Below are 12128 nucleotides of genomic sequence, written 5' to 3'. Positions count from 1 at the left end.
ATGCAGTGCCTCTGGAGGCCAGAAAAGAGCACCAGGTCCCCTGGAACTGAGGTTACAGAGAGTTGTGAGCTGCCATGTGGGTGCTGGGAATGCAACCCCAGTCTCTGGAAGAGTAGTCAGTACCTTTACCCACTGAGCCATCTTCCCAGCCCTTTTGTTTGTGTGTGTGTGTGTGTGTGTGCGCGCGCGCATTTGTGTGTGTGTGTTGGTAAGTGGGTGAACAGGGGACAAGGATGTGAATGGAAATTTTGGAAAGAAAACATGCTTAGACAGAATGCAGGGTTTCATGCTGGTGTCAGTGGTTACAGGCTGACAAGGCGCAGGGTGTCAGTTCACTCCTCACCAGCGATGAGTACCCAAGAGACAAAAAGGAGAGCTGGTTTAGAGTCTTAGTTCATGATTGTGTGGTTCTGCTGCTCTGGGTCTAAGGTGAGGATGAGCATCACAGTGGGGAACATGAGCTGGGGCAGGGCAGTTGTCTCATGATGGACAGGAGGCAGAGAGACAGGGAGCCTCAGGCAACGTAAAGCCCCCAGGAACTTCCCCTGGTGACCTTCCTTAGGTAGGCCCCATCTCTGGATATTTCTACTGATAATGCCAATGACGGCTTCTCCAGAAGTGCCATCAAATTACCAAGCCATCATTAGAGTCAGCGCTCTCATGATCCAATCATTTCAAGACCCACCTCTGAATGCTGCTATACTGGGTACCAAGTCTTCAATTCTTGACTCATTTTGGGCATGCTTCAGACCCAATTCTTAATACAAGGGAAGCACATTCAAGACCTAGTTCCTTATCCATCCATCCATCCATCCATCCATCCATCCATCCATCCACCCACCCACCCACCATCGTAGCTGTTCAGCCGGTGAAGGAGCCTGCTGCCCAAACTGATGTCCTGAGGACCGAGGACTGAGGACTGGCTCTAGCAAGTCCTACTCATAACTTGTTTGTTTTTTAGAAGCTCGTCTGACCAAAGCTGGTAGTAGTACTACTTTATGGACCTAATTATTTCTAAGATAATTTAAAGTCACCATGTTCTCTTAGAAAATAACAGCACAGCTTCCCCCACTATATGGCCTGTGATTGCTACCATCTAGACTTTTGACCAGGTTTGCAGTACCAGTTGTAAATTCTTTACTGTGGAGTGAGTTTCATTCACCATCAGTCAGTGGTTAGTGTGCCCCCATCCCCAACAGACTTACCACGATTGCCCCAGGTGGTCAGGCACCTTGCCTGTCTGGTCTGCAGTGTGGTGCGCCATATCCATAACTGAGTAAGACTTGACCTTTCTTCTTCAGCATCCTACATTGTACCTTCTTAAACTATGAGAGCAAGCCAGCAAGGAAGAAAGTGCCTGGTTCAGTTCCAACTCAATTTCTTGGTCTGTGGTGTATTCATCGATAGAATCTGACCATTTAGTTCTAACGGGCAAACTAATAGCAGCAGCAATAACCTGTATTATTTTGGTTCTCAGAATACTTCCTAACAAATAACTTGTAGCCTGCCCCAGCACTTGGATTTTCATTTGATAATCTATGGCGTCTGGGAGCATCTTGATCTATTTGGATCAAATACTATTTGGAGTGTCTCATTCAAACTTAAGAAAAGGTGTGTGTGTGTGTGTGTGTGTGTGTGTGTGTGTGTGTGTGTGAGTGAGTGTGTGTGTGTGTGTGAGTGTGTGTGTGTGTGTGAGTGTGTGTGTGTGTTTAAGTACAGAGACCTGAGCACAACCTAGTGACTTCATTGGTTGACTAGACTGACTGGCCGGTCAAATAAATCTTCAGTGCTTTTATCATACCATTAATAAACCTAGTTATAAAAAGGAGAAAGGACAACTATGTCTCTCAGGTCCAAAATGACATTGATTTTTATAGTAGTCTTGAAAGAGAAGAAAGTAGTAGACCAGATGGCTGTCCCTATCTTTGAGTAAGGAAACTTAATTCTTTAGGATAAACAGATCTTATTCTAAGCCCAACATGGTGGCGCTATTGCCTGTAAATTAAGCACTGGAGGGGCTAAGACAGGAGGATTGCTGTAAGTTCAAGGTCTGCTTGATCTGCATTGTAATATTAGGGCAGTCAGGGCTACATAGCAAGAGTCTGTCTAGTATCATCTCAGCATTGCCCAGGTGGAATACCCATGTGACTTTGCAAATTTGATACTGGGTTTTTCATACTGTTTTTAGTATGTCAACAAAACAACACCATCAACAAAACAAAACCCAAAAGGCAACTAGCAATTTAAGAGTTAACTTGTTATTTGCTCTTCCTTCCTTTCTTCTTTCCTTCCTTCCTTTTTTCCTTCCTTCCTTTTTTCCTCCCTTCCTCCCTCCCTCCCTCCCTCCCTCCCTCCCTCCCTCCCTCCCTCCCTCTCTCTCTCTCTCTCTCTCCCTCTCTCCCTCCCTCCATCTCTTCCTTCCTTTTTTAAAGGGGAGATATTTTACCTCTAACTGGTTGCTGTAAACTTGGTTGTGTGGCTGTGTGAAAACAGTTCTGTGGAGGTGGGATGGTGTGGTTCTCTGGATAGGAGCTGTAGGGCTTATGATGGGTAGGGTATGGTCAAGAGGATAGAACGGGAGGAAACATTAAGCCAGCAGCCCGCCCTGGCTGGAGACTGGTGTCTACTTTACCCTCAGGGATGCGTGTAGAGCAGTGGCTCTCAGTGTGGCACCACAGTCACCTGGAAGCTTGTTGCAAGTCTCCTACAGTTCTCCAGACCTGCAGAGGCCAAGCGTCTGGGATGACTCCAGCTGTCTTGTATTCAGCAATCCTTCCAGGTGATTCTGATACATTCTGCAGTTTGAGATCAGGGCTGTGAAGTTGTCCTACTGTGTAAGGTCAGAGTTACAAATGGAGTGAAAGCCACGAGGACTTGTATTTAAAATGTAAAAGAAGTGGAATCAGTATTGACATTTAGAGCTGGGAAGGTGGCTTGGAATGTGTCTGCCGCGTGGACACGAGAAACTGCCTTAGTCTCTCCAGCATCTGACATGGTGTGCAACTGTAACCCCATTGCTGGGTGAGCAAAGCCAGACCAGCCAGTCAGCCCTGGGTTCAGTGACGCCCTCTGCCTTCCACACACATGCGCACACGTATGTGTATTTGTGTGTACATGTGTACATAAACATGTACATTCATACACTATGCATACATTCACACAAAGGAAAAAGACCAATTTTTATTTTTAAAACATTAAAAATGGAATACTGGGGTCTTTTTTTTGTATTTCAATGGAAAAATGAAAAGATTAAATGAAAGGTGAGCCAAATGGACCTTTGTGCGTCGGAGGTCAACATGGTATATTATACTATACTATACTATACTACTATACTACTATACTATACTATACTATACTACTATACTATACTATACTACTATACTATACTATACTATACTATACTACTATACTACTATACTATACTATACTATACTATACTATACTACTATACTATACTACTATACTATACTACTATGCTTGGTGAGAAGGGTCTGCGTGGACCTTGGGTGTCTGCCTACAGGTGGCCTAGGAGGAATGGCATTACCATCACCTACCCGTGTCTAAGAGGGCAGATAAAGCTTTTGAGTTGGAGTATATTTGGGGCTCCATCAAGTGTATAATTTCTTCATGTTCTAGCTTAGAGTGGAGGCAGAGCCAGAGGATCTCAAGATTTGACTATCCTCAAATGTGAGCTGTTCTGCTCAGGATGGGTACTGAGGTGAGCCGTCAGGGTGTGCCTGAAAGAAGAGCCATGTGTCGACAGAGTCCAGACTCCCATTTAGAGAGGGGGATCTCCCAGAAGGCCATGGGGGTCTGTGGAAATGCTGAAGTCAGTCCTCAGAGGAGCTGACCTTCCTTCACCAAGACATGAAGACATGAAACATCAGCTTGTGTTTCTTGCCTTGGCAAAGGTGCCTTTGTTTCTTTGAGTTAGCTTGTCTCCAGAATTGTTTTAGTTTTGTGTGCCATGCACCTGAGTGCTACTGCAGGGATTTTACACGGTTTAGTCAGGGTAGGACTAATGTGGGAATTGTTCTTCAGGATGATTGCTAGTTTTACTCACAGGGAGACACAGCTCCAACCCAAAAGAAGGATCTTTATTTCCTGCTTTCTGTCTGTAACTTGCTGTAACCTGTCTAAAGGCATTGGGTAAACATGCTCTTATTTAGTGCTCTTCGCAGGAATAACTTGGTTTGCACATGAAGACATTTCCTTTGCACTTGAGAAGTATCAGGGTTGAGATTGGTTCCTGTGTTGGAATCTGAGTCCAGGTGGTAGTTGATCAATGAGTAACATTACTCTTCTGGCAGTTTTTTTTTTTTTAAATATTTATTTATTTATTTATTTATTCATTTATTTATTATGTATACAATATTCTGTTTGTGTGTTTGCCTGAAGACCAGAAGAGGGCACCAGACCTCATTACAGATGGTTGTGAGCCACCATGTGGTTGCTGGGAATTGAACTCAGGACCTTTGGAAGAGCAGGCAATGCTCTTAACCACTGAGCCATCTCTCCAGCCCTCTTCTGGCAGTTCTTAAGTGGCTTGGTGTGGTTCTTTGCGGACAAAGCGGGCACTTTGAATTTTTGCGTGTTATCTTACCTTTGGGGCACACTTGGCAGCCTGTGAAGACTCATCTGATCTTATTAGCAAGTCTCTTGGGATCTAGGGAGATAGTGTGACTTACATTTTATGGGTGGATTCAGGCCCATAGGAGTGCATTGTTCCATGTCGTTCACTTCCAAAGCAGTAGAACCCATCAGCTCATGCCTTGCCTGACGGCCATGCCACATTTGTGACCATGCTGTTTGCAGGCATTGATTTCTTCCCTAGGAATGAAGAATACAGCGACTCTTCCTTTCCGAGGAGAAAGACGGATGGCCATGCCACCTGGGAACACCTCAGTCTTCCTCTTTTGGTCCGTGCTAGTTCTCACCGTTGTTTAAAAGTTTTTCCTCAAAACTTTTGTGTGGTACTGGATATTGAACCTAGGCCCTGTGTGTAGTTTGGCTCTTCGTTTTCAAACTTTGTGAAGGTCTTTCTTGCTGGAGGTGAACGAGCAGATCCCAACCAGCTCAGACCAGCAGTTTCAGACTGTGAATGGGAAGACTGGCACACTTAGCCTCTTGTTTTTCCTGGGTAGTTCTGTCACCGTTAATGATTCCAATCTCTGGTTACTGACTAACCAGGGCATCCATACTTTTTCAAATGCTGGGCTGCACTATTGTGACTCCATATGTCTACAAACTGTATTTTCTCTGTGTGTATCTGTCTCATACAAAACTGGCAAAATACAGCCTCTTAGATCTTTTAGCCAAATGCTTTCAAGGCATGAAAAGATTCTAAACCATGGTGCTCACTTACCCATTCTATTACATTTTCTCCTATTATTTCATGAGTAACTTGCATTAGATTTGGTTAATTCTTGAACTGTGTGATGTAGGTGTTTTTAAGTCTAGTTTTACATTATTGATCTTTTTCTTGAGCGTAAATACACAATACACATATTTAGTTGGCTCAAACATTCTTCAGAGATTAGCTGCTTAGAGGTTTCTGGAGTGTTCTCTTTTCTCGAGCCAAGTTTAACCAAGTCCATTGTTCTTGGACCCATGGAGTGTGGTGCACCTGAGGTTTTTATTCTGAGAGTTGCTTAGAATAATGCGTGTTCACATTTTCAAAATTATATAAGCTCTTGTGCATTTTCTGTTTGTTTCCTGTCATAGAGGCTCAACACTGATAGTGCTTCCACCATATTGGCTGTTGTGTTGTTAGAATAAATTGTGTGTCTTCTGTAACCCCTGGTGGCTCTTGTGTACTAGGACTAAGTTCTTATTTTGAATAATAGCAGTTCTGGTCTGTGCAGAACCTTGGGGGGAAATCAGCTAGGCTCTTGTTTTCTACCTGAGAGAGAAGCGTTTGTTTAAATGGGTGGCTTGAGTTGAAAAAGCTGTGAGGTTGAGCTTGTGCTGGTCCTCAGGCGCTGTCATTCCTCTCCTGTGTGGAAAGCTGCATTCTTCCCCCAAATGCAAGATTCAGTTCCTTGCTCCCAGAGAGCTTTTGTTTTAAAGAAAAATGGATATTTAGATTGTATCTTTTGTTTTCTAGACAGGGTTTCTATGTAGCTTTTTAGAGCCTGTCCTGGAACTAGCTCTTGTAGACCAGGCTGGCCTCGAACTCACAGAGATCTGCCTGCCTCTGCCTCCCGAGTGCTGGGATTAAAGGTGTGAGCCACCACTGCCCGGCAGATTGTATCATTTAATTACTTTGTTTGGCTACAGTTTACTTTCTGTAGAGCTCCCTTCTTAATGTCAACAGCAGTAACCACTTCTGGGAACTGATAAATGTCCCCAAAATTAATGCTTTAGGGTTTTAGAGAAAAGTGTTTTCCTATAATCAGTATGGTAGTAGGGTTGATAAGCTGGTTTTAGTCAAATTCACACGGGAGTCACTCTAATATGGTCATTACTTCAACTTTCTTTCCTGATAATTTTCTTCTTTTGCAGTTAATACATAGATTTAGTCTGTTGTACTTAGCTTCTAGAGAGTCCCCCACTGTATGACTGTACTACATTTTATTTATCGACTTCATAAGCAGCAAACTTTTTTGTCTATTCATGCTGCACTGAACAGACTGGCATATCACCTCCCATGTAAGCATGTCAGTTCCTAGGGTGAAATATAAATACCCAAGAGTAATAGCTAAGTATTCTGGAGTCTAGAAATTCTTACTGCAAGGTCTTAAAAACTATTCTTTTGGTAAATTCTCATCAAAGTTTTGCTTTTTGCAAAGATATTTGGAATCTATAAGAAAGTATCATCATTTATTCCCATTCTCTTAAGTGAAGTAAATGTGATACATTTGATTTCTCTCATCAGAAATGAAGTGTACCAATTAATATCATTATGTTGTATGCTTTGGGTTGAAACCTGGCCCTCATGAATGCTAGGTAAGCACCTGTGGATGCTAAGTAGCCTAGGAGCTGCATCCATAACCCCAATACGCTTGATTTGTTAGTGACTTAAGATACCATGTGGTTTTTGCCTTACATGAGATATTTTGGAAGATGGAATAATAGCACTTATATCCTGGGGTAACCACCAGTCATCCAATTGGACTTAAGACCCACTCAATTGGAGAGGACCCATGGTGTCTAGCACTGTGAACTCAGATAATTACGTGTAGCTAGTGAGATCATGGGTTTTAGGGGAGAACCCAATACTGCCGGTTTCCTGAGCCGGTAAAACTCCTAACTGTATTCTAGACCTTGTCCTTATATCCACTGTAACTCAGAGACCTGCCTGCCTCTACCTTGTGCCCCCATGCCTGGGGAAAATAGCATTATTTTGAAAAGAGTAGGTTGGCACAGCGCTGCAGTAGACCACTGTGTGGCTGTAGTATTAGGGAGAGCTGGTCAGCATGCCAGCTCTTCTGCTCCATGGGTGAAGCTGTAAGGGCTGCTGTGTAGTTCACTGCATATGTGACCCAGCAGACATGGAGAAATGCCCAGCTAGCTTTTGCATTTGAGGTTTGTTTTTAGTTTATTCTTACAGTTTGTTTTTAGAGTTGGTTGAGGCTATCTTGCAATTTTTTTTTTTTAAGAAAGGAATATTATCTTTGTTACTAAGTTTGTGTGTGACGTTGAACTTTATGTAGTGGTTCAACTAACTGAGGACAGTAAAAGGTTGATTTTTTTTCAGCTCTTTGAAATGTATTTTCCATTAAAAAATATTTACTGGGGTCTGGAGAGATGGCTCAGAGGTTAAGAGCACTGCTTGCTCTTCCAGAGGTCCTGAGTTCAATTCCCAGCAACCACATGGTGGCTCACAATCATCTAAATTGAGAACTGATGCCCTCTTCTGGTCTGGTGCCATACATTCAGACAGAACACTGTATACATAACAAATAAATTAAAAAAAAATATTTACTAACTTTTTGAAAGTTTAATGGCTGAATTTTTATCCGAACATGGAGGGGATTGGGAGGACCTCTTGGTACATCACCCCCTTTCCACCCAAGCCATCACTTTCAATAGGCTCTAACTTCAGTGAATTAAAAATAAAGTTTTCTAGCCCCTCTGACCTTTGAAAAATTAGAAACTGGTAGGATTCAGCTTTTTGGCTGAATTTGCAGTAATATAGAAAGAGAATGAAATGTGGTCTTGTCTGTAATGGGATGTGAACACAATACAGTCATCTTCATTCCCCTTTCCGTTTTGTTCTTTCCTTGGTAGTGGTGTAAAGGCTTTAATTAATAAGCTCATAACTAAGAAAAACTAACTATGACTATCAGGTATTCAACTCCATCAAAGACCCCAGAAGTGGTCAGGCAGTGGTGGCATATGCCTTTAATCCCAACATTTGGGAGACAAAAGGGGGGAATCTCTGAGAGAGTTTGAGGCCTACAGAGTGATTTCCAGGACAGGCTTCAAAGGTAAAGGGAGAACCCCTGTCTCAAAAAAAAAGTCCTCAGAGGGAGGGGGTGAAATGTTAGCTTATGATAGGCACCTCAAGCTGCTTGGACAAAGTTCAAATGCAATTATTGGGCATCTATCTTTGGTCAACAGGCCCAGCATGTCTGGTCGACTTTCCTGTGAAGCAGGGAAGTTTGAAGGGCTGCCCTATCTGTCTTGGCAAAGTTCTGCAGTCACCTTTCTTGCGCTCTGCTGGTCCAGTTTGACAGTAATTGTCAGCAGTTGAGGCAAGGGCAGTTTCTTTGCCCACATGGGTAGCTTTTGTCATAAAGAAAACAAACTCCATATGGAGTTTATTTGCTGCCCATCATCTTCTTTGAAGTAATTGGTGCTACCAGGAGCAGTCATGTCTCACTGTCGAGAAAAGTCTAAGTTCTTAAAACATTTTGAATGCCATATTCCGTAAGTCTTTGAAGTGTTTGAAGGTTGCCTATCTATCTGAACTATATCCCTGTATGACCTTTGAAACCTAACAGGAGTATAAGTTTGCTATTATAGATGACTATTAATCTGTATTTCTTAGTTATATATTGCATTTTAAATAAGTTGTATAAGCACAATATCCTAAACAAGAGTAGAAACATATATACAGCATAACAGAAATAACTTTAAATTTGTATCAATAAGCTAAAATCCATACCAATGTAAAATACTTTAAAATTAACAGTTGTTTTTTGGATTAAAGTCAGTTTACTAATTTACCCCTTTCCCCCCATCATTTCTGTCTCACAGGGCTACATAGAGAAACACTGTCTTGAATAACAAACAGAAAAAGAAATGCCAACTTGAATAATGGATGTAGAATTGAAACAGACCCATAAACAGAGCATGAAATGGTGCACAGACATGTGAAAGACAGCTGTGAAAGATTAGTTAAGGACATTCAGCTGGATGTGATAGTGGCCACCTTTTTTGGTGCTTAATTAATTAATTAATTAATTATTTTTGTTCATTTTACTGTTCATCTTTAATTCTAATACTCACGAGGTAGAGGCAGGCTGATCTCTGAGAGTTTGTGACCAGCCTGGTCTACATATTGAGTTTCAGGCCAGTCAGGGCTGCACAGTGAGCCCCTTTCTCAAGAAAAAACCAAAAACCAAACCCAAACCAACAATAGTCAGATCCCATCCCATATGTGTTACAATTTTTATTATTTATTTTCTTGATGTCTTAAGGCATTAAGATATATTTTCTCCATAAATAGTTAAAATACACTAGAAGTGAACTTCATTATTTTCAGACTTTTATCCATCAAATCCCTGTGTGCTGGAAAAAAGTAATGACTCAGCAAATAAAAAAGGAACCTTTCTTTTTGTTACTAGTCACTGTTAGAATTGAGAAATCAAAGCACCTTAAAGCCACAGTACACAGGCCCTTGATAATATTAGCTGGGTGCTCTTCCTCCGAAACACACACTTGCTACACCCTTCAGAGGCTGCCTCTGATGGGTCACCCCCCTCTCTGGTGGGTCACCCTCCCCTCTGGTGGGTCACCCCCCTCTGGTGTGTGCTCCTCCCTCTGCCCTCACCCTGTTTTCATGTTTTCTTCTCCTCACACCTTTGGTTCCTCTCACATGTCAAAGGGACAAGTCTACAGTTATGGTTTCCTTTTGATTGATAACCAAGCTATGTTCTTAGCATTGCATATACAGACTGAAAATCTTAGGTAGAAGGAAACTTGAAGAAGTACTCTGAAAAAAGGTAAAACCCGCAAGAATTTAATTGTTTTCACTTTTTTCTGTTTTTTAATAGCGTGCTCCTGTCTATTCACAGCAGTGCCTTGTGGTGTCACGAAGCCTCAGTTCTGTGGGACATGACCCTCAAGAAAAGGTGAGTATTTTACAAATACTCTCAAGAGCTAAGTTAGAGTGGTTTTACTTTCTTGTTGCCGCATCGTGTTCAGTGGACTGATTGAATTTTATTGATAGTATCACAGGCTTCCTTTTCCTTTTCTTCTCTTACGTGTGTGCATGTGTGCTTGTGTGCATGTCCCTGTGGAGGTCAGAGGAGGACACCCGGTGTCCCACTGACGTAACTCCCTTGAGCCGGTCTCTCACTGAACCTGCGATTAGGCCTGCAGCAAGCCCAGGGACCTCCACCTCTCCTGCGCTGGTCAGGGCGCCAAGTGGCCAAGCTCATTTCTACTTTTCACTGTGCTGGTGTTGCGGGTGCCCCACTGGCCATGCCCAGGTGTTTTTGTGGGTATTAGAGATTTGAACTCAGGTCTTCGAGTTTGCACGTGGTGCTTTACCAACTGAGCCTTCCTCCAAGCCCTGATTTCTTCTTCCTTACTCATCATTGTATTAGGGACTCATAACAGGCCAAAATTAAGGTGGGAGAAATTTATTTATTAATAAAAATGCATCTATTTGTAGAAGTATGCACGGTCAAGTATTTCTCCTTGTTTGAGATGTGGTCTGATCATGTAGCCGGGGGTGGCCTCAGACGCAAGATGCTCTTTCCTTACCCTTCTCAGTGGTGGAATTACAGGCATGTGCAGCCCTGCTTGTCCCTACAAAGATTTAAGTTTTAACGTGTCAACTTGTTTCATGTATATTCATTAAAATAAGGATTTAATCTGAGGGTGCTTTGTCTGGAAGAGAGCAAGAGGTTTGAGTGGCCCCAAGTTAGTGTGGGCCAGCACCATGTGGGGGTGTCTTTATAAGCTTGACCTCAGGTGGCATTTATGGCGCAACCTAGGGTGCTTGCATTGTCATACTCACGGCAGTCACGGTGTTCTCTGACATCAATGCTGTGTAGGATTTGGACCGTCCCACTAGTTCCTGTCATTCCTCTTGGAGTACTCTGGAGACTTGACAAGCTCATTCCTTCTCATGGTCTCTAAATGGTGGCCTAGAGTCCTGGTAGCAATTGGTGAAGCCCAAAGAACAGAGGAAAGAAGGAAAGGCATAGAGAGGATGATTAAGAAGAGCTTCGGAGCTGGGCGGTGGTGGCGCACACCTTTATCCCAGCACTCGGGAGGTAGACGCAGGCAGATCTCTGTGAGTTTGAGGCCAGCCTGGTCCACAGAGTGAGTTCCAGGACCCAGGACAGCCAGGGCTGTTACACAGAGAAACCCTGTCTCAAAAAACCAAAACCAAAAATAATTTAAAAAAAATAAATAAATAAAAATAAAGCAAGCAAACAAACAAAACCTTTAGGAAACTTTGTGCCATTTCTAGCGCAGCTACAGAGCAGCCCACAGTTGTCCCCCCCTCTTCTGGTCCCCAGAAGCCCCTCTGCCTTCAGGCTCCTCGGTTTTAGTTGTGCGTTGGTGTTTCTCTTCAGAGTACTGCTTTTGCTGTGGTCCTCTACATATAACATAACGTCTTTGCTCCTTAAGTGGTATTGAGTCCTTTCCTTAGCTGGTGTTTTAGTCTCATAAAGCTCCCTATTTTATCAAATGCATAGGCCAAACTAAAAATCCCTTGTAGCTTTTTAGGGCGACTCCTTTTCTTTAGCGTGCCTGCCTTTATACACCCTAGTCCTGCTGCCACTGCTTCACGCTAACACCTAGCCCTGTTGGCTGTCTTCATGCAGTGCTGCTATCAGTTGGTGCTGATTGCTGGTGCAGAGGGCGAGGTCGGCCTTAGCTTACTCCTGTATGGTGCATTCTGGAAGAGATTGCCTTTGGGGCAGGGACCAGGGCGCATCTTC

The 12128-nt window shown here is 43.0% G+C and overlaps 1 protein-coding gene across 1 annotated transcript in view; it reads left to right on the top strand.

Moving 5' to 3' along the window:
• Pcca (propionyl-CoA carboxylase subunit alpha) overlaps window positions 1–12128 on the top strand; it is a 293212-nt gene that overhangs the window by 9607 nt on the left and 271477 nt on the right. Inside the window, 1 exon segment of the mRNA XM_038310358.1 lies at window positions 10224–10301. Within this exon segment, the coding sequence (XP_038166286.1) occupies window positions 10224–10301 (78 nt within the window).

This window comes from Arvicola amphibius, chromosome 13, assembly GCF_903992535.2.
Source record: "Arvicola amphibius chromosome 13, mArvAmp1.2, whole genome shotgun sequence".
In the NCBI taxonomy this organism is placed as follows: domain Eukaryota; kingdom Metazoa; phylum Chordata; class Mammalia; order Rodentia; family Cricetidae; genus Arvicola; species Arvicola amphibius.
Note: the sequence above shows the minus strand (reverse complement) of the source record. Positions and strands in the feature narration are given on the sequence as shown.